The sequence below is a fragment of the Narcine bancroftii genome, chromosome 4 (genome assembly GCF_036971445.1).
Source record: "Narcine bancroftii isolate sNarBan1 chromosome 4, sNarBan1.hap1, whole genome shotgun sequence".
Lineage (NCBI taxonomy): Eukaryota > Metazoa > Chordata > Chondrichthyes > Torpediniformes > Narcinidae > Narcine > Narcine bancroftii.
In genome coordinates, this window is record NC_091472.1 from 100,244,807 (window position 1) to 100,271,989 (window position 27,183).

A 27,183-nucleotide genomic window follows, 5' to 3' on the forward strand; every position below is an offset into this window, starting at 1 on the left:
AGTTAACCCTCCTAATCTAGTCATTTTGAAGACCCAACTGCACGCAACTGCAAAAAGAACAAGTTAATCAAGACGGGCCGAGAAATTGTTCCTCCCAGATCTATGCTAAGGCAAGTTTCTCTCTCTCTCTTCATTGTGGCTTTCTTTGGGGCGTTGCTACCAATGACCTCAGAGAAACTTACCTTTTCTTTTTTTTTCCAGATTAAGAATATAATAAGTATAATTTTATTTTGTTCCCATTGTACAATAAAAATTTTGAGTATCATGATTTGCATTCTCTCTTTTCTGGAGTATATATTAAGAAAATAAATTCACATTCTCAGCAAAATTTATGTGTTCACTGATATCAGTTCTATATGAATTTCAACAGAATACCCCCGCCCCCCCCCCCCCACACACACACACACACACACACACACACACATATATATATAGTTTTATAAATGCAATAAAAGCACATCATGTTTAGCAGTAAAAGCTGTTAAAGTTATGTTCATTGGCTAAATGAATTTAAAATATCATCAAATTAAACAATCTTTCCATGAGTCACGCCCAAGTCCTGCATTGGATGCCATGATTATTTTAAATAATAAATATTTACGCAAATATTATCTAGGAATTTGTATAATTCTGAATCTGCAGTCGATTTTAGAACATGTGAAACAACACAATCTCACATTTTTTTCTGGATTTTCACTTTTGTTAACTCAATAAGACAATTTTAGTTTCAATTAATCCAAAAGTCTATTCTTGAAAGTTCCAATTCCCGCTGCTACCCCCCCCCTCACCCCCGCCCAGTAGTAACATTGCCATTGAAGTGGCTGCCAGTTCCTTGGCAATTGGAAACAAATCGAGAACATTTCACAACATGAGATGACAGGTGAAACGGCACCACCGTTGGGTTTTTACCAAATTCATATTTGTTGAAACCAATGCTAACGGCGCAAACCGTTGAATGAATAAAGAGCCTGATTCCCGCTTTTTAGTGGATTATTATTTCGATGACGAGCCATTAAATACTTACCTGACCGATGGTTCCAAGTAAACATAATGTTAATCCTTGAACAGAGAGATCGAAAAAAAATAATCATGACTAATAGTTGAACTGAGGACTGCTGATTACATTTCCTACGTCTTCTATTTAATGAGTTGCTGAGGTTTTGGCATTTTGTGTGAAATTGATCTAATTTCAGTTACATAAGTATTTACAAATGTGTCGACTACTCTGCAACCTTTGAGGAAAATACTTTTGGGAAAAAACACAATTCCAATTAAAATAAAAAGTTAAATCAGCTGTCCCTTAAACGATGAATCAGTAATCGATAATGAAGCATCTGCATTATTCAGAAACTCAAACTATTCTATTTCCTCCCAATATTTTCCCACAATAAATATTTGTCGGTGTATTTTTTTCCATTAGTTGGCACAGAAATTTAATGTGTTTCCTTTTATGTGGAAAGTAATTGCACAGCCGAATTGTGTCAATAAAATGCTGGACAGGATTGAGGCATACGAAACTGGTCTAATTTTTTTTTTTTAAATTTTTTTATTTTTCACACTATAGATCACATTATTCAAGATATACATATTTCTCCATTCAAATATATACAGTGTCGTTTTCTCCCCCCCTCCCCCCCCCAACTCCCCCTCCATCCATTCAAAACTCTGAGTCCAAGATACATCAAACCCATCAAACAATGTTGTCACTCAACATTAACGAACAAAAACTTCCACTGAGTCAATTCTTTCCATTCTCTTTTCCTTTTGTCATTTTAGGTGATAGATGTCCCGGTAGGTTTTCTCTATTATATTCCATGTACGGCTCCCATATTTGTTCAAATAATGTTATGTTATTTTTTAAAGTATATGTTATTTTTTCTAATGGAATACATTTATTCATTTCTATATACCATTGCTGTATTTTGAAATTATCTTCTAATTTCCAGTTTGACATAATACATTTTTTTGCTACAGCTAGGGCTATCTTAACAAATCTTTTTTGTACACCCTCCAAATCAAGTCCAAATTCTTTATTTTTTATGTTACTTAGGAGGAAGATCTCTGGGTTTTTTGGTATTTTGCTTTCTGTAATTTTATTTAATATCTGGTTTAGATCTTCCCAAAATTTTTTCACCTTTTCACAAGTCCAGATTGCATGAATTGTTGTTCCTATTTCTTTTTTACAACGAAAACATCTGTCAGATACTGTTGGATCCCATTTATTTAACTTTTGAGGAGTGATATATAACCTATGTATCCAATTATATTGTATCATACGTAATCTCGTATTTATTGTATTTCTCATAGTTCCTAAACATAACCTCTCCCATGTTTCCTTTTTTATCTTTATGTTTAGATCTTGTTCCCACTTTTGTTTAGTTTTATCATTTATTTCCTCATTCTCCTTTTCTTGTAATTTGATATACATGTTTGTTATAAATTTTTTAATTATCATTGTGTCTGTAATCAGACATTCAAAATTTCTTCCTTCTGGTAACTTCAGACTACTTCCCAATTTATCCTTTAAATAGGATTTCAATTGGTAATATGCCAGCACTGTATCTTGAATTATATTATATTTATCCTTCATTTGTTCAAAGGATAATAATTTATTCCCCGAAAAACAATTTTCTATTCTTTTAATCCCTTTTTTCTCCCATTCTCTAAAAGACAGGTTATCTACCGTAAAAGGGATTAGCTGATTTTGCGTCAGTATTAGTTTTGATAATTGGTAGTTTGTTTTATTTCTTTCTACATGAATCTTCTTCCAAATATTAAGCAAATGGTGCAATACTGGAGAATTCCTATGTTTTACCAATTTTTCATCCCATTTATATATGTTCAGGTATCTTCTCCCCTATTTTGTCTAGCTCTAATCTAGTCCAATCTGGCTTTTCTTTTGTTTGGTAAAAATCTGATAGATTTCCATAAAAATTTCCTTATTATTTTCTTTAACTCCTTAAAGAATTTTTCTGTCAAATGTATTGGCAATGCCTGAAATAGGTATTGTATCCTTGGAAAAATGTTCATTTTAATACAGTTTATCCTTCCTATTAGTGTTAATGGTAAGTCTTTCCAATGCTCTAAATCTTCCTGTATTTTTTTCATTAGTGGATAATAATTAAGTTTATATAGATGGCTGAGGTTTTTATTTATTTGTATACCAAGGTATCGTATTGTTTGCATTTGCCATCTAAACGGGGATTCTTTCTTGAATTTTGAGAAATCCGCATTATTCATTGGCATTGCTTCACTTTTATTTGCATTAATCTTGTATCCCGACACTTCTCCATACTCCTTCAATTTCTTATGTAATTCTTTTATTGATGTTTCTGGTTCCGTTATGTATACTATAACATCATCTGCAAATAAACTGATTTTGTATTCCTTGCCTTTTATTTTTATCCCTTTTATTTTATTTTCTGTTCTAATCAGTTCTGTAAGTGGTTCTATGGCTAACGCGAACAATAAGGGCGATAGTGGGCATCCCTATCTTGTTGATCTGCTTAAGTTAAAATGTTTTGATACATATCCATTTACTGTCACTCTTGCCAATGGCCCCTTATATAATGCTTTAATCCAATTAATATATTTCTCTGGTAAACTAAATTTTTGTAGTACTTTGAATAAATAATTCCATTCTACTCTGTCGAAGGCCTTCTCTGCGTCTAAAGCAACCGCTACTGTTGGAGTTTTATTTCCTTCTACTGCATGAATTAAGTTAATAAACTTACAAATATTATCTGTTGTTCATCTTTTTTTTATGAATCCAGTTTGGTCTAGACTTACTATCTTTGGTACATAATCAACTAATCTGTTTGCTAATAATTTAGCTATTATCTTGTAATCTGTGTTAAGTAGAGATATTGGTCGATATGATGCTGGTGCAAGTGGATCTTTCCCTGCCTTTGGTATTACTGTAATTATTGCTGTTTTACACGAATCTGGTAAGCTTTGTGTTTTATCAATCTGGTTGATTACTTCCAGGAGGGGAGGAATTAATAAATCTTTAAATGTTTTATAGAATTCTATTGGGAGACCATCCTCTCCTGGTGTTTTATTATTCGGCAGATTTTTTATTGTCTTTTGTATTTCTACTATTTCAAATGGTTCTATTAATTTATTTTGTTCCTGTTTGTAATTTCGGTAGTTCAATTTTAGTTAAGAATTCATCTATTTTGCCTTTTTTCCCTTCGTTTTCAGCTTGGTATAATTGTTCATAGAATTCTCTGACATTTTCATTAATTTCCGTTGGATTATATGTGATCTGTTTGTCTTTTTTCCTTGATGCCAATACCATTCTTTTAGTTTGTTCTGTCTTAAGCTGCCACGCGAGAATTTTGTGCGTTTTTTCTCCTAGTTCGTAATATTTCTGCTTTGTCTTCATTATATTTTTCTCCACCTTATATGTTTGAAGTGTTTCATATTTTATTTTTTTATCTACCAATTCCCTTCTTTTAGTAGTGTCTTCCTTCCTTGCTAATTCTTTCTCTATATCTGCTATTTCCTTTTCCAACTGTTCTGTTTCCTGATTGTAATCCTTCTTCATCTTAGTTAAGTAACTTATTATTTGCCCTGATGAACGCTTTCATTGCGTCCCATAATATAAACTTATCCTTCACTGATTTCGTATTTATTTCAAAATACATTTTAATTTGTCTTTCTATGAATTCTCTAAAATCCTGTCTTTTAAGTAGCATGGGGTTTAATCTCCATCTATACATTTTTGGAGGGATATCCTCTAACTCTATTGTCAATATCAAGGGTGAATGGTCCAATAATATTCTAGCTTTATATTCTGTTTTCCTAACTCTATCTTGTATACAAGCTGATAACAGGAATAAATCTATTCTTGAATATGTTTTATGTCTATTCGAATAATATGAATATTCCTTTTCCTTTGGGTGTTGTTTCCTCCATATATCCAAAAGTTGCATTTCTTGCATCGATTTAATTATAAATTTGGTTACTTTATTCTTTCTGTTAATTTTTTTCCCGGTTTTATCTATGTTTGAATCCAAATTGAGATTGAAATCCCCTCCTATTAATATATTCCCTTGCGTATCTGCTATCTTCAGAAATTTTTGATCTTCTTCATTAGGCGAATATATATTAAGTAAATTCCAAAACTCCGAATATATCTGACATTTTATCATTACATATCTTCCTGCTGGATCTATTATTTCCTCTTCTATTTTAATTGGTACATTTTTACTGATTAATATAGCCACTCCTCTAGCTTTTGAGTTATATGACGCTGCCGTTACATGTCCTATCCAATCTCTCTTTAATTTCTTGTGCTCCACTTCAGTTAAGTGTGTTTCTTGCACAAATGCAATATCAATTTTTTCTTTTTTTCAGTAAATTTAGCAGTTTCTTCCTTTTGATTTGGTTATGTATTCCATTAATAATTAAAGTCATATAGTTCAACATAGCCATTTTATACTTTGTTTATCTTTCCCTTCCGTTTCCTCATCATCACCTTTCCTTTTCATCCATTTCTGCTTCTTTCTTTGAACAGTTTATAAGACAACATTTTTAACACATCAAACATTCCCCTTATTCTCCTACCTAATATTTCTTTAACCCCATTGTCCCCTCCCCTTCCTGAGTTGCCCATTATCCCTTATCGGGCAACCACATCTCCCCCCTCCATTTGGATTTGCGAATTCACTCGCAAGCGTCAACTGATTTTGCAGTGACCGTAATTTCTCCCTACCCAGACCCCCCAGAAAAGATTTCAATTTTTATATACAACAAAGGTCACTCTCTAAATTCCCTCTTTACTCCTCTCTTCCCCTTTTTTCCCTCATTAATTCTTCTCTATACACTATATATTTTCTTTTAAATGCACATACACTTATGTAATATATGTATTATATATGTATATAGTACTATACACACGTCTTTTTAGTTCGCAGTCTTTTGTACTCTCGTTACACGTCTTCATCTCTCAATCTATTTTGTAATTGTTCTGCAAATTTTCGTGCTTCCTCTGGATCCGAGAATAGTCTGTTTTGCTGTCCTGGAATAAATATTTTCAATACCGCTGGATGCTTTAGTATAAATTTATACCCTTTCTTCCATAAAACCGCCTTTGCTGTATTGAACTCCTTTCTCTTCTTCAAGAGTTCAAAACTTATATCTGGATAAATAAAAAATTTTTGCCCTTTGTACTCCAGTGGCTTGTTGTCCTCTCTTACTTTCTCCATTGTTTTCTCCAGTACCTTTTCTCTTGTAGTATATCTTAGGAATTTTACTAAAATGGATGTTGGCTTTTTTTGTGTTTGTGGTTTAAAGGCTAATGTTCTGTGTGCCCTTTCTATTTCCATTTCTTGCTGTAGTTCTGGACATCCTAAGATCCTGGGGATCCAATCTTTTATAAACTCTCTCATATTCTTGCCTTCTTCATCTTCCTTAAGGCCCACTATCTTTATATTATTTCTTCTGTTATAATTTTCCATTATATCTATTTTCTGAGCTAACAGCTCTTGTGTCTCTTTAACTTTTTTATTAGATTCTTCTAATTTCTTTTTTAAGTCCTCTACCTCCATTTCTACTGCTGCTTCTCGTTCTTCCACCTTGTCCATTCTTTTTCCTATTTCTGATATAGTCATATCTATTTTATTCACTTTCTCTTCTGTACTGTTTATTCTTCTTCTTAAATCACTAAATTCTTGTGCTTGCCATTCTTTAAATGAATCCATGTATTCTTTAATAAGAGAAAATATATCCATTGTCTTGCCTTTCCCTTCTTCTTCCATTTCACTGTACTCTTCCTCTTCTTCCTCTGGGTTGGCTTTTCTTTTTCTTCTCTTCTTTCTTGTTTTCGTTGTCTTCTATGTTCTCTTGCTGCTGCTGTTCTGTAGCTGTCATTGCCGGCTATAGAGATCGACTCCCCAGCTGGTCGCCCCTCCCGTCGGTGCGAGGAGTCGCGCATGCGCGGTTGCACACTTTTACTCGGCTCAGCGAGCCATTTTTGTAGTCCACTTTCTACCGACCTGAGGGAGCGGGCTTCTCTCTCCACCGCGGGCCTCTTCGAACAAGTAAGGCCTTCTCCTTCTTCTTCCGTTGTCTTCTCTTCCTCTCTTCTTACCGTTGGTTTCGACTTTTCTTTTTTCGTCGCCATCTTCTTTCCACCTTTATATTCACTTTACTTTAATTTTTATTTTTGTGCCTTTGTGCTTTCCTTTATTTTTTTCAACTTTTCTGGAGAGGGCTGGAGTTCACCGTCCAGCCACTACTCCATCACGTGACTTCCCAGAAACTTACCTTTTCAAGCAGGATCTCAACCACACACTGTCATTATGTTCATCTGCTAAGGGCCCAGCACATGCATCAGACCCAAATGTCATTTAATACATACCCTAATCAATATGACAAGTGGATACACCTGCTCAGAAGTGTGTGTGCAATTCCTGCCTGCTGTTGAGAGCTTTGCATTTCTGAAAAGAATCATGATGGGATTTGTCAAGGAGAGCAAATGTGCTAAGTACATATCTTGTATGACCTCTCAGTACCTTGTCTTTATGTAGCAGTTGCTGGCTTATGACATCTTCACATATAGTAGAAGATGGAACAAGATTATGTAGCTGATAAAACAGTTCCACACTCCTCTGATAATACTGGGGTGTTTTTTCTCCAAGCTGGTTCCAAAGCACCACTGCCACTTGCTAAAGAAGAAAAGAGAATCAATGCCATTTTAATTGTTAATTGATAAACACCACAGTATTAACACTTTTTATAGACTTGGCATTTACATTCCACATGGATAGTGCAGTATAATAATTTCACTTTTTAAAGTTAGATTATTTTATAGAAATTTCAGGCAAAGACAAGTCCCTGCATTCATTCCTGTCAGCTCTTCCCCATTGTAGTTACTGATTATAATCCAATTTCCTTGCACTTCACAAGGATGAGTATATTACAGGTTTGGTTCACTGCTTAAATCTGATTATTTAATCAGAATCAATGATTATTTACAATGTATCCTTATTGTAATAGGTTGCTTACTAGAGGTCTACAAGATTATGATAGGTTTTGATAGGGTGGTCAATCAGCACCATTTTCCTGGGGTGACAATAGCAAATACCAGTGACATCCGTTTCAGGTGGACAGGAGGAAAGTTTAGGGGATATGTCAGAGGTATATTTTCTTACACTGAGATTGACAGGTGCCTGAAATGCACTGGTTATGGGTGTGAAGTAAGGAAAAATTAGAATGTTGTGAAGTACGTTGGCACAACATCATGGGGTGAAGGGCTTGTATTGTGGTGTAATGTAATGTTCTGTGCTGCTAACATTATGAATTCGATTCAGCTGTGAACTCTTGACTCGAGCCAGATACCTTAGTCACACCCACATTATCGCAGCATCTTAATTGTTATGGAGGCTCTGAGATGTTTCTTTGTACAATTGCAAATTGCAGGAATGCAACAGGAGCTTTTGCTCATGAATCAGACTGGATTCTCTTGTCCATCACAGACTATAAGAGGCACACAAGGTAGATAGCAACAAACCTATCCCCAAAGCAGTGGTATCTAAAACTAAAGGGCATCGATTTAAGGTAGGAGGGGAGGTTTGGTGGGGATCTGAGGAACATTATTTTCACCAAGAGAATAGTTGGCATTGCCTGATAGGGTTGTTGAAGCAGATACTCTCTCATAGCTTACATATTGCGAAGAGCATTTGATTCACCAACGCAAAAAGTGTTGGAAAATGGAATTAATATAGATGGGTTAACGTGGGCCTCGTGAACGAAAGGACCTGTGTCATACACTCCATGCTCTCCAGAAATTACCCACACCAAAATAAGGTCTAATACAACATGTTTCATTTCATTGTCATTGTAGATTCTTTCCACAATTCTAAACACAGATCATGCCAACTTCCTCATAACACTGGTCTTCCTGATCATTTAGACTTTCAACATAAGGCATTGGAGCACAATGAGGTCATTCAGCCTATCAAGTCTGCTCTGCCATTTGAATCATGGCTGATGTATTTTTACGTTCAATCCCATTCCCCTCCCTTCCTCCCATTACCCTTTCTAATCAAGAACCAGGGAACCTTGCTTTAAATATACCCAATGAGCAGTCTGTGGCAACAAATTCCACTGATTCACCACCCTCAGGCTGAAGAAACTCCTCCTCATCACTGTTCTAAAGAGACGGCCTTCTATTCTGCACCCTCTGGTCCTAGACTCTCCCACTGCTAGAAACATCTTCTCCACGTCCACTCTATCTCGCCCTTTTAATATTCAGTATGTTTCAAGGACCCAGCCCCTCAAACTCATGTGAGTGCAGACCCAGAGCCATGAAACACTTCTCATACATTAATCCTCTCATCCTCTGGATCATTCTTGGAAACGTCCTCTGGACCCTCTACAATGCCAGCACATCCTTCCTAGCATATGGGGCCCAAAACTGCTCACAATTTCTTGAAGACTTACTTTCAAATAACCCAACAACATTGTTTTGAAAATATGTTTAAATTGCCAGTGATTCTGTGATTTGCTTTTCACACCCAGAATATATGCAAGATCTTCTTTATCTTCCTAACACCATGGTAGGATATGTCTGTTGATTAACAAAACAACCATCAAAAAGGCTTATAAAAATGTAAGGAAAGGAGCATGCCTTTATATAATACTTATTAAAACCCAGGCAATCAGGTCCATGCTAGCTTTCAATGAAGCAATCCCATCGGTCCAGTTTCCTCCACCCCTTCCATTAAATGCATCCTGTCAGGATGCATTACTGCATGTTATATGAACTGCTGCACCCACGATCACATGAAATTGCAGAGTTGGGACACAACTCAGGCCATTATGCAAACCAACTGCGCCTTTATCATCTCAGTCTACAGTTCCCGCTGCTTTGGAAAAGCAACCTACATATTAAAAGATGCAATGTCCTTTGGCCTCACTCTCTTCTCACGCTGGGAAGATTCATGAGATTATGCACTGCCAGATTCAAGAGCCATCTCCTCCCCACTGTTAATCAGACTCCTAACACTCTAGTACAATAATATTGCCTTCCCTCTGTAAATCTGCAAGTCTTTTTATTGCTATATTATGTATGGATTGACTAACTGGATTGCTCGCAAAACTAACTTTCTCACTGAGCAACTATATACATAACAATAAGCTTGAACTTTACATCCCTAAATTCCTATGGCACTTTCTCTCCAAAAGGCGCATCAAATTCTCTCTATTGCTTTTGCTACATCATCACTAAGGGACAATTTAAAGTTGCTAAATAACTTACCAGTATATCTTTGAGAATAAGCTTCTCTGGAAAAAAAAGCCTAAACAAGCACAGCATATCACAAGGTATAATTAAACTTTACTGAAACCCCTGTTACAAAACCATTGGATTACCATTTAACTATGTAAAAAAACATGCATTTGTTATTTTCAGAACTGTTAAGAGGAAAAAAAAAACTGAAGATGAGGGGATGACTTTATCTTCATTGAAAAGTCTCCATGAGACAGTGTCTCATACTGACATCTATGTGAAGCACGGCCTCAAGGCGGCAGCAATCATCGTAAAGGACCCCCATCACCCTGGTCATAACCTCTTCTCGCTTCAGAAAGGACAGAAGCCTGAAAATCAGCTTCTTTCCAACAGCTATCAAACCCTTGTTGCACTAATCATGAACTGTCTGCATTATTAGGAGACCCTTATTTTGCACTTTTATCTATTTATCACATCTTATGTATTTATTGTCCTTTTTAATTTAATTAAGTTTACTATTGTTTCCTTCTTTACAATACCTGACCAGGGGCAGCAAGTAAGAATTTTGGTGCATATGTACATTGTAAATATTTATGATAATAAATGCATTATCATTGCTTTGATCAAAGTATTTTGTCAACATCTGAGAAGTATTCCTGTCAAACCATTTCTTACAATTTTGCAAATCTAAATATTGCAGCAAAGAAACAAAATTTATGTCCTTGAATGCTTACCAGACTATAACGTTCAATCTAAAACACAGAAATCCATCTTTTTGCACAGCAGGACCATTTTCTGCAGCAAGAAGGCGTAAAGTTTTTAACCATCCACAGCTCAAAACCTTCAAAAATGTACTCACCTTGAAAAATTCAGTCCTTTGGACCATAAACTTGAGGTTTCCTAGGGTTAGTGGTGGCATAATGACCACAGCCACTGTGCCCTGGTTTGGACTTCTTGGCTGTGCTGGTTCAAGGCTGTTCATGTTTTCTCCACTAACAACAGCAACTGACTGAGCCAGGCCAACCAAGTCAAGCACCAGTGAAATGGCAATGCTCTGAATGCTGAAGTCACTAGCAAAACAGCAGGCGGTCATGAGGGTTTGGAGCCAAACTGGTGGCTTTACCTGTGCACAATCTAAAATGAAATGAAAATTAAGACTTCAACTTATTAAAAATCCTGACTGTAAACATACTGTCACTGATATTGAACCAATGGCAGAAAACTAACTAGAACAAAATGCATTCAGTCAAATGAACAATATTTAAGATTGCATTCCTAAAACAAGTCAGAAGACCACAGAAGCCCAAGCGATGTGTGCAAAAGAGGTACAGATTAATGAAAAGAATATATTTTATTTACAAAAGTTAAAAACATTTATTTCCCTGAAGCTGCCCCACCATTCAATCAGCTTTTGACTGAAGCGCACCAGAACTCTATTTATCCACTTTCGTTCTATATCCCTCGAAAAAAACTTAAGAAATAGGAGCAGAAGTGGGTCTCAACAACAAATGTAGCTGGACAAGCACTTGAAGTAGTTACAGATCAAGTACTGACCAATGGAATAAGAACAGATGGTTGATGTGAACATGGTGGGCAGATTTAGTAGAGGATAAACAACATTTTGAACCCATGCCATTTGTTAAGGTATGAGCAGAAAACAACCAGGTGCATGAATAAATAATCAGAGGAGGGGAGGAGGAGAGCAGGAAGGAAGGGGCAAGGGGAGGAGAGCAAGCTAACAGGCAAGAGGTCATAGGTGGATATGGGTGGGAGGGTAGAAGAGAAAAAAGGTGAGAAGTGATAGTGGGTTGCTCTCTGAATGGAGAGAAAAAATGGTGGAGAGCTGGAGGAGACAGAGGGATATGGAATGGGGGAGGGGTTTAATGGAAACTAGAGAAGTCAGTCCTAATGGTGTCTGGTTGGAGAGGGCCCAGGCGGAAGATTGGGTGTAGTTCTTCCAATTTGCAGATAGCCTTAGTTGGCAGTGCATGAGGCCAAGATGGACATGTCAGTGTGGGAATGGTGTGTGGAACTAAGATGGTTGGCCACTGATAGGTCCCTGTTATTGCAGCAGACAGAGCTAAGGTACTTATGATTTTACAACTTACACTGAAACACAATTTTTCTTTGAACTATGTAGTGGCAAAGTTACTAGCACATACATCTCACACAGGCAGACAGACTGATCAAACCTTCCTCAAAACAGAAAATGTTCAAAAGCTGAAGAATGAGGATCTGAAGAGGGAGGAGTCAGATCTCTAACTACTATTCCCAAGAAAATTAAACATCCAAATACATTTTTAAAAATCTGCTGACATTTCACTTTCATGAGTGAACAAAAAGGCTAATTAATTGATGAAGGTTCAAACTTCAATTGTTGATCATGTCTCTAGACAGTAATGCTTGGTAAAGTTGAGGAGCTTTTCCTGTGGCAGCCCTCAGTAACGTTGTTTTACATAAAATATTAGAGCACAGTACAGGTCCTTCGGCCCATAATGTTGGACTGACCTATATAAATCTACTTGACAAGTTAATTTTTCCGGACTCACTCTCATAACTCTCTATTTTTCTTACATTCATGCGCCTATCTAAGATTATTTTGAATGTCCCCATTTCACCTACTGAGCCTCCAACACCACCCCTCAGCAATGTATTCCAGGCACCCATCAGTCTCGGTTTAAAAAAAAAACTTACATCTGACATCTCCTCTAAACTTTCATCCTCTCACCTTATACGTATTTGCTTCTATTGCTCCAGGAAAAATGATACTCAATCAGATTTCCCTCATAATCTTATCTGTTAAATCTCCTGGCATCCTCATCACTCCAAAGAGAAAAGCCTTTGCTTCATTAGACAATTGTTTCACATACTACAATTCATAACACTGCAAACAAACATATTTCAAAAAGAAAGTCTTTTATTTCATGTCAGTTGTGAGTAGTAAATTTTGGAATGTCTGTTTCAAAAGTTGCCATTCATGCCCTAACTATTCCATTCACTCCAGTTGGAAAGAGTCCTTGCAGAACCCTTCTCATCTCTTCTAACTGCTGCCAATCACGTTGGTTCAGGTGGGAAATGTCCAACACCTTCCTTTGGCATTCAACAGCATTACAACTCCCTAATTCGCCTCCATCAAAATCCTGAAGGTACTGTTGACTAGAACCTAATTTCAACCAGCCATACAAATAAAAGCACAGACAACACTGAATATCCCAATGAGTGGTTAACTTATCTATTCCCAATATTTTTCTACATCTCCCAAGTCTGGCAGAGTACTCTCTACTTGCTTGGATAGGTACAGCTGCAACCACAGGATGCTCAACACTTTCACCCTGAACAAAACTTAACTGATTCAATATCCTGAAAACTCTCTCCCCTATCATTGGTTCAGCACAGCGATGATGTGTAACATTTATAAAATGCAATACACCAAAAGTTTTTCAAAAGCACCACTCAAACTACTTGCTTGGAAGGGATGGATAAACAAAAACATTTGGAACATCACCGTTCAAAATGATATTCCTCCATATTGCTAATCCTTTATTATTGCCAGGTTAAGACCTAAGAACTCACTATTTAACAATACTGTAGAAGTACCTTCATAACATGATCCACAGTATTCAAGGGGCAGCTCACTGCAATCTTCTCAAGGGATAAATCTGCAATGTCCAGATCCCAAAAAATATAGAAAAAAGGTGTGTGGCTGAATGCAGCTGGACAATTAGAAATGTTTTTCCAGAATAACCCTACAATATTGTACCCATCTGAAATAGTGTATATAATGTTTAAACTTAAATTAATTAACAGTGAAGATATATCATAAGAGCATGAAAACATTATCTAATTTTGCATAATGAGGCACATGCACGAAAGCTTACCAGTTTCTGATTTATTTTTATGAGGTGAGGATGACAGATTTCCTTCTGCAATGTAAACAGGAAAGCTGGAGCACTCAAAGAAAAGCTGGCAAGCAGCAGCGAAGGACTGCTGATATTCTTTCAATCTTTGATGTGGCTCTGTTGTTGGGAATGCTGCATCATTCTTGCCAACAAGGTTTTGGTCATTAGTTTGGTTTCTGTCTGCAGAAAGGTCCATGTGGAATTCTGATGCAAAAGCCTGGCAAACAACCTCATTAGGAATAATGTAGAGAGTAATAAGCTGGGTCAAAAATTGCTCAAAGTACTCCAGGCAGTACTGCATTGTTGTCTTCTGAGTGGAAGTTCCCACAGGCACCTCCACTTTATCGTCTTGTGATGTTGCCAATGGTACAACAGTGTCCTCAGATTCAACAGTGGAAGCAGTTTCAGTTTCTGAAGAAGTGCTGCCCTGTGGCATTGACCCAGAAATTTGACCATCGACTAGAACTTTGTCAATGTCATCTGTTTTATCTGCTTGGTATTGCACAAACTCTGTGAATCCACTTTCAGATGACTGGCTACTTGGAGGATTTTCCCCATCGTCAAATACATCACCAGAAGCCCCAAAATTGGCTGATGAAACCTGGATAAAGATATGGACAGGATAAAAACTCCCAGGAAAACCAAGAAACAGTTCAGTGAAAATTTTATATTTTTTTGTAACCTCCTCTCTGGGTTAATGTGACACAATTAAGAGTCTCAAATATATAACCATATATCAACATAACAATTACAGTATGGAAACAGGCCATCTCGGCCCCTTGAGACCGCACCAATTTAAGTGATCTCCTCTAGTCCCACCTACCTGCTCCCTGTCCATAATCCTCCAATCCCCTCACATCCATGCACTTATCCAACCTTCTCTTAAATGACAAAATTGACCCTGCTGCAACACATCTTCCGGAAGATCATTCCATTCAGTCACCACTCTCTGAGTGAAGAATGTTACTTCTAAACTTTTGCCCCCTAACCCTTAACTTATGGCCCCTTGTTCGAATCTCACCTACCTTCAAGGGGAAGAGCCTTTTCAAATCTACTCTATTTATTCCCCTCATAATGGTATGCATTTGAAAAAATTGACTTCAGCACAAGTGCGGTATTTTACATCAGTAAAAGAGACAAAGATGTTTTTATCTGAAGCATTCCCACATTCAAAACTAAAGACATTCATTAGAATTTTCTTGTACCTTTTTGGAAAGTATCACAATTACTGTCTATTTTTTTTAAATTTAAAGATACAGCATAGTAACAGGCTCTTCCAGCCCACAGACCCAGACTGTCCAAATGCACCTATGTGGCCAATTAACCTACTAACCCCATACATCTTCAGATCATGGAAGGAAACAGGAGAACCTGGAGAAAACCAATCCACGTCACAGGGAGAACATATGTACTCCTTACAGTCAGCAGTAGATTCGAACCCAGGTTCCAGTGCAATAGAGCTGTACTAACCACTACACACTAACTGCGACAGCCCTGAAGACCATGTAAGCAGTCCCACTTAGAGAAAAAAAAGTTCCACAGACAAGTCCTAACTGACGAGCTATCTTCAACATTTCAGTTTAGATTTCATATTTTTTAGTTATACGCTTCTCTTCTCAATTATTGGGAAGGCGTATTTAGTACACTATCTTTAATTCTTAATATTAATTTGGCCCCATCTCCTTTTATTACCTTGTTTGGAATATGTGGCCCCAATGATCCAATATTGAATTCTTCACAATCCCAAGTAGTAGCTTTTGCTTCCCTGATTGCCAGAAGGGCCATACTAATGAAATGGAAAGATGCTGTCCCTCCCACTCATTTTAAGTGGCTCACATTTATGTTGATCATCAAAAATTCTATATGGGGAAGTCACTTGCATTTATACTATAGCAGCGGGTTGTGTGCGAGTGCAGTGAAAAGACTGAGACAACAGGCTGAGAGCTCAAGTCACACAACGGCTTTAATTTGAATTCCACACTGCAGCCTTTAAGGCTGCGTCTGGCCCACCCCTCGTGTTCCGGAGCTTGCGTCATGCTGTTGCAAGTGCACTCGCGGTCTTCCAGTCTGGACTGGAAGATAAGGTCCCGTGGCACTATCTTTGCCACGGCTGTCCTGCTGACTGCGCTTAACAAGCAGGGCCGGTTCGTTGCTACAACTATGTGCATCGCCACAATCCTTTTATTATTATATTTATAATTGTAATTGGGCCCCACTCTGATCCAAATATGGCTGCCATATCTTAATAAATGTCATATTTGTTCTTTAAGTTGAATGTAATTTTTTTCCATAGGTTTGCAACTATTCATCTCAGCAGTTCATCATGCTATGTAGAGGGGAGTTGGATTTCCACATAATCACAATACATTTCTTAGCCACTGCTAAGGCTATTTTAAGAAATGGAATTTGGAATTTAGTTAGTTTATTACTTATTTCAATGAAGTTGCCCAAAAGATAAACCTCCAGGTCGCCCATGGAGGCCACCCTGTTATCCTTGTTAATATTTCAGTAATATCTGCCAGAAAGGTCTCACCTTAAGACACACGACCACGAAGCATGTAAGAATGTTCCTATTTCTATCCCACACCTAAAACACATTACCGGTATTTCCAATTTTGATTTATGCAACTTTATGTGGTGCGAGATATAATTGGTTTGGGAAATTATATTGCACTAATCCATATCTTGCATTTATAATTGATGTCATGCTATCCAAATACCAATCAGACCAACATCTTTCCATTATTGTAACACCTAGATCTGACTCCCATCTCTCTCTTTTGATCTCTGTAAACCTAGTTTCGCACTTTCATTCTGGAGAGCATAGAACATCCTAGTTATAAATTTAAGTGTATTCCCCAGCCAAATAGTTCATTCCATTTCACGTGGGGCCAAACTTGTCTACCATTTTCTCTTAGAAATAATGTTAGCTGGAGAAAATAAAAGAAAGTCCCATTAACTACTCCATATTTATTTCTTAATTGTTCAAAGACATGAGATCCCTCCACATAACACTCATCAATATATCTTATTCCTTTATCATACCATTAATTCTGTATTTTTTTTAACCCAGATTCATAGACAGCAACAAATTTTTACATAATGGTGTTATAATGACATACCTGCTTCTTTTCCATTACACTCATTTATTTCTTGCCATATTCTAAATTATATGAATTTCTAAATTAGGGTTATCCGTCTGTTTTGTTATTAACTTAACATTCCACTTATAAATAAAATCCTTCACTGTTTCTTCATCTATTGAATTGAATCCCATTCAGATCCAAGAAAGGGGACTGTCTTCTTCAAGAAAGAATGATAAACAGTGCTGATAAACAGTATTTCTTAAAGTCTTTGTCCTCCCAGTTATAATCCCATGTTCACTTTTCTATTGAAATTCTCAGCAATTTGTTATTCCATAGGAATTTCCTTATGTAATTATTTAATAATTTAAATAAATTTTTAGGTAGTGTAATAGGCAACGATTGAAAAAGATACTGTAATCTTGGCATCACATTCATTTTAATATAATTTACTCTTCCCACTAGAGTAATCAGCAGATCTTTCCATTTCTGTAAATTTTTCTCTATTTTATCTAAAAGTGGAGAGTAATTAAATTTACATAAGTTCTGTAAATTATTATCTAACATTATGCCTAAATATTTGATTCCATCTATTTCCCATTTAAATCTACTACCTTTTTTTTTTTTTTTTTTTTTTTTTTTTTTTTTTTTTTTTTTTTTTTTTTTAAATTTTTTTTATTTTTCACACCATAAATCACATTAGCCATGATATACACTATTTCTTTTCACACATATACAGTGACTTTTTCTCCCCCCCCCCCCTTTCCTCCCAAACCACCCCCCCACCCCCCCCTCTCATCCATTTTAGGTATACAATCTAGGTTGCATTAAGCCAGTCAGACAATGTTGTCATTCAACCAAATTACACCAGAAATTCTACTGAGTCCATTCTTTTCTTTCCTTCTCCTTCCATCAACTTAGGTAATGTTTGTCCCCGGTAGGTTTTCGCTATTGTATTTAATGTAAGGCTCCTATACTTGTTCGAATATTTCAATGTTATTTCTTAACCAATATGTTATTTTTTCTAATGGAATACATTTATTCATTTAAATTTGGTAGTTTCTTCCTTTTAATTTGGTTATGTATTCCATTAATATTTAAAGACATATAGTTCAGCGTAGCCATTTTATATTTTGTTTATCTTCTCTTTCCGTTTTTCCATCATTACCTTTCCTCCTTTTCCATTTCTGTTTTCTTATTTTCAACTCTTTATAAGACAACATTCCTACAACATCTAACATTTTCCTTATTCTCCTATTTCTATCTTATTTATCCCCAATCTCCCCTTCACCTCCTGAGTTGTCCTTTATCCCTTGTCGGACAACCACATCTCCCCTCTCCATTTGGATTTGCGAATCCACTCGCAAGCGTCAACTGATTTTGCAGTGACCGCTATTTCCCCCCACCCCGCCTCCCCCAGAAAAGATTTCACTTTTCATATGTCACAAAGGTCCCTCTTTTAATTCCCTCCTTATTCTCTCTATTCCATTACCTTCCCTTATTAATTCTTGTCTATACTATCCATATTTTCCTCTAAGTACAGATACATTCATGTATGCTCATTGTCTCTATTCACTCTTATACCTCTTTACCTGCATACATATCAATCGTGATCATTTTTACTCTCATTACCCGTCTTCATCCCTCAGTCTATTTTTGTCTTTACCCACATACATATCAGTCGTGATCATTTTAACTCTCATTACCCGTCTTCCTCCCTCAGTCTATTTTTGTAATTGTTCTGCAAATTTTCGTGCTTCTTCTGGATCCGCGAATAGTCTGTTTTGTTGTCCTGGAATAAATATTTTCAATACCGCTGGATGCTTTAGTATAAATTTATACCCTTTCTTCCATAAAATCGCCTTTGCTGTATTGAACTCTTTTCTCTTCTTTAGGAGTTCAAAACTTATATCTGGATAAATGAAGATTTTTTGTCCTTTATACTCCAGTGGTTTGTTGCCCTCTCTTACTTTTTCCATTGTCTTCTCCAGTACCTTTTCTCTTGTAGTATATCTTAGGAATTTTACTACAATAGATCTTGGTTTTTGTTGTGGTTGTGGTTTAGAGGCCAATACTCTATGTGCCCTTTCTATTTCCATTTCATGCTGTAGTTCTGGACATCCTAGGGTCTTAGGGATCCACTCTTTTATAAACTCCCTCATATTCTTGCCTTCTTCATCTTCCTTAAGGCCCACTATCTTTATGTTATTTCTTCTGTTATGGTTTTCCATTGTATCTATTTTTTGAGCTAGTAGTTCTTGTGTCTCTTTAGTTTTTTTATTAGATTTCTCCAATTTCTTTTTTAAGTCTTCTACCTCCATTTCTGCTGCTACTGCCCGCTCTTCCATCTTGTCCATTTTCTTTCCCATTTCTGTTAAGGTCATCTCCATTTTATTTATTTTCTCTTCTGTGTTGTTTATTCTTTTTCTTAAATCCTTAAATTCCTGTGTTTGCCATTCTCTAAATGATTCCATGTATCCTCTAATAAGAGCAAGTATATCCTTTACCTTGCCTCTCTTTTCTTCTTCTATTTCACCATACTCTTCCTCTTCTTCTTCCTCTGGGTTGGCCATCTGTTGTTTCTTTGCTGCCCTTTCCTCCTCTTCTATCTTGTTTCTATTGTCTTCTGTGGTCTCTTCTTGCTGCAGGTGTTCTGCAGCTGTCGTTGCCGGCTGTGGAGATCGACTCCCCAGCTGGTCCCCCCTCCCGTCGGTGTGTTTTTTTTCATTCGCATCGCGCATGCGCGAAACTTCGCGCATGCGCGGTTGCGCACTTTTGTTCGGCTCTGCGAGCCATTTTTGTAGTCCATTATTTACCGACCTGAGGGAGCGGGTTTCTCTCTCCGCAGCGGGCCTCTTCGGACAGGTAAGGCCTTCACCTTTTTCCTCCTTTGTCTTCTCTTCCTCTCTTCTTACCGTTGCTTTCGACTTTTCTTTTTTTGTCGCCATCTTCTTTCCACCTTTATACTCACTTTTCTGTAACTTTTATTTCTGTGCCTTTGTGTTTTCTCTTGTTTTTCCCGACTTTTCTGGAGAGGGCTGGAGTTCACCGTCCGGCCACTACTCCATCACGTGACTCCTCCAATCTACTACCTTTTTGATGTCTTTCATAATCAAATGTTTTCAATGGCATTATCTCACTCTTGTCCATATTTATTTTATAACTGGATACTCTTTCCATATTTTTTCTAATGTTGTTTGTAATTTTATCAAGGATTCAGCTGGGTCAGACTATATAACAGCACATCATCAGCAAATAAACTAATTTTATGTTCTTCCTGTCCAACTTTGAAGCCTTAAATATCTGGATTTCCTTATAATCTCCACTAGTGGTTCAATAGCTTGGATAAAAAGTGCCGGAGACATTGGATACCCCTGTCTATTCGATCTACTCAAGGGGAAAAAAAAATCACTTACATCTGATTATTAATGATAATTTTAGCTCATGGTTTATGACAAAGAGTTCTTATCCAGTTTATAATTTTTTCAATGTTTTAAATAAGAAAGACTATTCTATCAGTTGAATGTTTTTTCTGCAGCGAGGGAGATGGTTATACTTGGATTTAACTTTGATTTTGCCATATGTATTATATTAAATAGTCTATATTAGACTATTTGAAGCATGTCTTCCTTTGACAAATCCCACCTGATCCATATGTATTAATTTTGGTAGATATTGTCCCTGTCTATTAGCTAATGCTTTTTCCAATATTTTATAATCAGCATTAAGGAATGATGTATGTCTATATGATGAAGTTTTTAATGATTCTCTACTTCTCTTCAGCAAGACTGTAATTATAGTAGATGAGAAATGGTCTGTGTCTCCACCGCCTGATCCAATACATCCATCATAAGAGATATCAATAAATCTTTAAGTTTTTTGTAAACTCTGGAGGAAACCCATCTTCCCCCAGAGATTTGTTAGTTCGTAAAATACCCATGGCTTTCTCGATTTCTTCTATTGTGAAAGAGGCATCCAAATCAACTCGTTCTTTATCTTCTAATTTTGGAAGTTCAACATTTGTTAAACATTCATCCATCTCATTTTCATCTCCTAATAGTTCTGATTTATATAGTTTCTTATAATATTGTCTAAAAATATTATTTGTTTCTTTTTGATTATATAATGTCAGCCTCTGTTTTTAATTACATTTATCATTCTAGATGAGACGCCATCTATACACATTGTCTTGATTTTCCATTATAACAATAGTTAAAGTTAATGGCCAGATAGAAGTCTCACCAAATATTCCGTTTTTACCACTCTACCTTTTAACTGAGCAGACATTAAAAACAAATCAATCCTTGTATGTGAATCATGTACCCTTGAGTAGAATGAATAGTCTCTTTCTACAGGGTTATGCTGCCTCCATATTTAAATCAAATTTAAACCCTTCATAAATGAGTGTCATTTTTGCAGCTTTTTTCTTTGTTAATGTTCTGGCTGATTTATCCAGTATTGCATCTAGACAGAAACTGAAGTCTCCTCTGAACAGTATATTTTGTCTTCCATCTGCTGTTTTTAAAAAGATATCTTTCATAAAGGCTTCATCGTCATAATTTGGTGCATATATGTTCATAAATGTCCATGATCCTGCATAAATTTTACAATGTTCCATTACAGATCTTCTGGTTTGGTCAGTCAGTGTCTTTTATATTATTATTGGTTTATTTTTGTTAATTAGAATTGCTACTCCTCTTGCTTTTGAGCCAAATGTAGATGATATTACTCATCCCACCTGACCTCTTTTATTTAGCAAGTTCTGATTTAGTAAGATGTGTTTCTTGTAGAAAGATATCTACCTTTAATTTTTTTTTTAGGTATGCCAAGTCCCACTTCCTTTTCACCTTCCCCTATATCCCATTAACATTAAGACTAATACATATTAACATTCTGTTCACATTGATTTTTTTTAAACAAATATTGTTTAACAATTAAAGCTTTGATTGTTTAAAAAATACAGTGATCTTTCCCCTTTAAAAAACATATACAATGTCCCTGCCCTGATGGTGACGTAAACACGAAACCTCGATAGGCTGTGAAAAAGCCCATGGAATTTCTTGAGGAAGTAGAACCCTCCCTTTAGTGCCATCTTTTATAGATACTCCCCCTTAGAACGGAGTCCCCACCTTACTACTGATTTCCCCAGGTTTTCTCTCTTTTCTGAGCTCTCCGTGAACATTTCAATAAAATTTACTTTTCAACAATAAATAGGACTTTTTAAAAAAAATACAATTTTCACCTAGTCCCACTTTAAACATTCTTCACAGTTGTCTTCTTTGACAACCTTAGCCTTTTCAGAAATAATGCAGGAAATCTTCCACCTCGCTCTTTGTCTTGAAAAATCACCGATTACCTTCTGCAACCCTCAGAGATGCAGGGTATATCATCAAATATTTCGAGTTTTTGGAACACAAGTTGTCTTTTTACCTCAAACTTCTTCCTTTGATTAATCAAAGTAGGACTAAAATCTTGGAAAAATAACACTTTTCATGGTCAATCTCAGATAGGCCATTATTTTGCTTAGAGTATTCCTATACTGCTCCCAGAATTGCCTCTCGTTCCCAGAAACTCAAGTCTTACCAGGAACAGTCGTGGCCGCTGATCGCTGGCTCTCTTGTGTCCAAGGGTCCAGTGAGCCCTTTCAATATTCAGTTTTTCTCTGAATTTGTTTTCTCCCAGTACTTGCAGGATCCATGTTTCGAAGAAGTTCATCGGATTTCTTTCCTCAATTCCTTCTTTCAGTCCAATAATTCGGATATTATTTTGTTGCTAAAATTCTCCATGTGGTCGATCTTGTCCAGCAGATCTTGTCTGTCTGATTCCCATTGCTTCACATCTTTCTCCAAACCTTTTTAGCTTATCTTGTGTTTTTACCAAGTCTACTTCTGCTTGGGTCATTCTTTCTATTAAGTCTCCAACAATTTCTTTAATTCTTTTTTGCATGTGCTCTTTTTTTGAAATGTAACGTAAGTTTTGTCATGATTCATATCGTCATATAAATTAAATTATTGTTCTATTCATGTTTATTTACCCATGCTACATTTGTTAAATTAAATTAATAAAAATATTGAAAAAGGTTTCAACTGCAACATTTGGATTTTGTTCCCATCTTCCAGTTGGTTGCCCACTTGATGAGCCAAGTCAAACACCCCATTCTCCCAGTCATACCCTAGTACAAGGTACCTTGCAGTATTATAGATGCTACTATCAAACAAAAATTCTGGTAACTTCTTAATTTTTACATTCAATTATGGATGCATTGAGGAGTATTTTTAATCTAAGTTGAAACTCTCTCCAGACTTAGTTTGCCCTTTAAGAAAAGAAACATTGGAAAATAAAAGTTGAGAGCTGATTGACACTTTAATTCTGCTCTTAATTCAACATCTGCCTAAGACAAGAGATCTTTCATGAGATAAAGGGAACAATATATTTAAAAATAGATAATGTTTTAAAATCACTTGCAAAAAAAAGTACCATAAATAAAGTTTACCTTTTTCTCCTCCTTCTGTTGGGCAAAGCTGGAATGTCCTGGGAAATGCAATCTGCACTCTGCTCCAGCTGACAGCAAGGGTGGTTGAACTTTACTTAGTATCTTGGAGCACAGCTTCAGACACTCGGTGAGCTCTGAGAGGCACAAAGCCTGCAGGTGACTGGTCAGAGCAGACACCATCCGCACCAACAACTGAGGCAAATGTTCTGTCTGAATCTCGATGTAAGTCTCCTGAGGATCAAAAAGGCATCTTCAGTACACAGTTTACAACAAAAAAACTGAGCACATAGAGAAAGGAGCAGAAGACTGGTGAGTCAATGGCTTGTTGTTTAAAACAGAAATTACAATTTTCCTCTTTAACTCGATATATAATTAGCAAATGCAGCTATTAATGTACTGAACTCAATAAAGCTGGATTATTCCTCAAAATCTGAAAACTGAATTTTTAGAATCAATCACTTTCCCAGCACCCAACCCCAACCAACCAATTTTCCCCTGCAGCCGCTGCAACCGTGTCTGCCTGTCCCGCATCGGACTTGTCAGCCACAAACGAGCCTGCAGCTGACGTGGACTTTTTACCCCCTCCATAAATCTTCATCCGCGAAGCCAAGCCAAAGAAGAAGAAAAGAAGTACACCACACATTGAGCTTAATTTAAAGAAGTATTATGAGACGGTCATTTTCACCAATGCCACCATGGATAGATGGATCGGTGACAGAACTGATTGATGAAACCAAGGTTGTTGGCTTCTCCTTCATGATGGTTCACTCACTATCTACCAGATGGACAGCTGTCCTTCAGGACTCAAGCCACATACAAAGTGTTCCACAGATGCTCTTGTATACGCTCCACGTATATATGTGTATCTGTGGGAGGATGAGCCAAAGGGAAAATGCAGAGAAGCTCCAGGTTGATTGGAGCAGGTTGGGGGAGTGGGCTGATGCAGAACAACATGGATAAATGTGAGGTTATCCACTTTGGTGGCAACAAGAAAGCAGATGATCTGAATGGAAATCAGTGTGGAAAGAGAGACCTGCAGCAAAACCCATGTCCTTGTTCACCAGTTGCTGAAGGCAAGCCTACAGATACTGCAGGTGAATTGTACAATGCCAGTTATAATAACAGGATTTGAATAAAAAGGCAAGAACATCGGGCTGCTATTGAACAGGATCTCCATGAGACCACGCCTGGAGTTTCAGTCTCCTCAATCAAGGATGTTCTTGAGGGAATTCAGTGAAGGATCACAGACTGGAGTAAAACATGAAGAAGCACAATGCTGGAGAAACTCAGGTCAAACAATGTACTTTAAATAACAATTGTAAACATACATAACCAAAGTTTTAGGCTCGAGCCCTTCAAGGTACGAACAAAATGTAGGCAGGTGCCTGAATAAAATTCACAGACTGATCCCTGGGGTGGTTCGATTGAAGTGTTGAGTCAATCAGTTAACATTGACCAGGATTTAGAAGAATGAGAGTGTATCTCATAGAAACCAACAAAACTGTACAGATTAGGTGAAGGAAAGTTTTTCCCAATGGCGAGGAGTTCAGAGCCAGAGGTCACAATCTAAACATTTGGGGTAAGACATTTAAGACGGAGTGAACAGGTTGAGTTGGAGTCAGGAGGCTGAAAGGAGAGTCCGTGTGGTGAGTGCTGTGAGTAGTCATTCCCATTTATTTAATTTTTTAAAAAACTGTCAGCAAAGGAGAGGGCATACTGCGCAGGCGCAAGATGTCGGCACAGTTGAGAGGAAGGTTTGAAAAGGTAAGGAACTCTTACCTTGCTTCTTGTTAAGTTAGGGAGAACTTCACTCAGAGTGGTGGGAGTGCGGAATGAGCTGCCATCTGATGTAGTGGGTGCAGACTCAATCTTGAGTTTTAAGAATAAATTGGATAGATACATGGATGGGAGAGGTCTGGAGGGTTATGGAATGGGAGCAGGCTATTGGGACTAGCTGAACCATGGTTGGCACAGACCAGAAGGGCCGAATGGCCTGTTTTCCATGCTGTAGCATTCTATGGTTCTATGAACAGGTGTGGCAAATCTGTGGAATTCTCTACCTCCAAATTCTGTGAGAGCCAATTCATTAAGTGTATTCAAGAAAAACTTAGACTGTAAGACATAGGAGCAGAATTAGATCAAAATCTACCCCTGAATTCCATTGACTGATTAACTAGACTTTTCAACCTGATTCCCTATGGTTCTAATCCTCATCAAAAACTGACCAAAAGGTATGGTGGGAATGCTAGAGCAGTGCATCGAATTTGAATGTTCAACCATGGTCAAAGTGAATGGCAGAGCAGACCTTGAAGGGAAGAATGGCCTAGTCCTGCTTTTTTTGTTTGGTTCTATATTTCAGATCTTGCATCAGCAGAGTTAAATGCAGAAACTCCCCTTCTATTCCTTTACTACCTTGGGGCTCAATGATTTGAAAACCCACCTTCCATTTTCCAATTATGACCAATCACAGCTCTGCTGCATTTTCCAAAATTCACACATCTCACCAGTGTTTGGCAGCCAGTCCAAAACTACCTGTCTTCAACTTTCATTCTTTGTTTAAATTTTCCAATCCTGTTAGAAATCTGCATGCCTCAAACTCAGGTACTTTATCCTTCTCTGATTGGAAAAGCTTCCTCTTCGCAGAAGTGTTTTCACTTGTTACTATCCACAGTCTCTGGAATTTCTTCCCAGAAAACTTTCTATTTCTACCTCCTCCTCGAACAAATGCAATTTTTAAACATCACTTTGTTTAATATCTCATTTAGTAATTCAGTGCCAAAATGAGCTTTTATTTATTTACATTTTTTTTGCTGGCTGCTTTGGGCTGTTCTGCTAAACGAGCTGCATGAATTAAATGCAAGTTATTGAAAATACAGAGTCAGGAGATTTAGTATGGAAAAATATTTTATACAAGGTGGGTCCCCAAACCCACTTTAAAGCTGCATGCAATGAAATAACTGTTGAACTTATGAAGATGCAGAAAGGTTAGATGAAGTGAGACAAGGGTGCGAGTCCCATACCTGACATAGTACTCTCATACTTCGAGTAGGCTTTAAAAAAAGAAAGCAGAGGTTTATAAGAAAAAAAGCATAGTTGTCACACTAAAGAGGACAGCACGAAGTTACTGCAGTATTCCTGAAAAACTTTTAGTTCATATTTGTTCCCTCTTTATTCCTCCCTCTCAACAGTTTGCCATTTTCAATGGTCTCTATTATTTTATTCTTGCATTCATCCTTGTTCAATTTTAAATAAATACAATACTTATCAATTTCAAATGAAGAAGATAAGAAAATGAGCAATATACCCCACCTCACCAAAAGGGAGACCCCAGCAATCAGGGATTTCACACATGTAATTAATAAAATCAAATTCAAGTGACACACGTTTTAATGCAATTTTCTTTCTTTCTTACATTTGCCACAAATCACAAGCAGAAAGAGACAAAATCTTCAACAACCTTGGACTTGGATT

General features: G+C 36.9%; 1 protein-coding gene across 11 annotated transcripts in view; it reads right to left on the bottom strand.

Annotated features, from left to right (window-relative positions):
* dop1a (DOP1 leucine zipper like protein A) overlaps positions 1–27,183 on the bottom strand; it is a 251,460-nt gene that overhangs the window by 110,194 nt on the left and 114,083 nt on the right. For all 11 annotated transcript variants that reach the window (XR_011355958.1, XM_069932202.1, XM_069932204.1 and 8 more), the window contains 4 exons: positions 23,713–23,943; positions 14,116–14,737; positions 11,097–11,371; positions 7,521–7,673 (listed from right to left, as the gene is read on the bottom strand). Coding sequence is in view for 10 of the 11 variants with exons in the window: in XM_069932202.1 (XP_069788303.1) it covers positions 7,521–7,673; positions 11,097–11,371; positions 14,116–14,737; positions 23,713–23,943 (1,281 nt within the window). In the remaining variant the exon portion in view is untranslated. The remainder of the gene's footprint in view (positions 1–7,520; positions 7,674–11,096; positions 11,372–14,115; positions 14,738–23,712; positions 23,944–27,183) is intronic.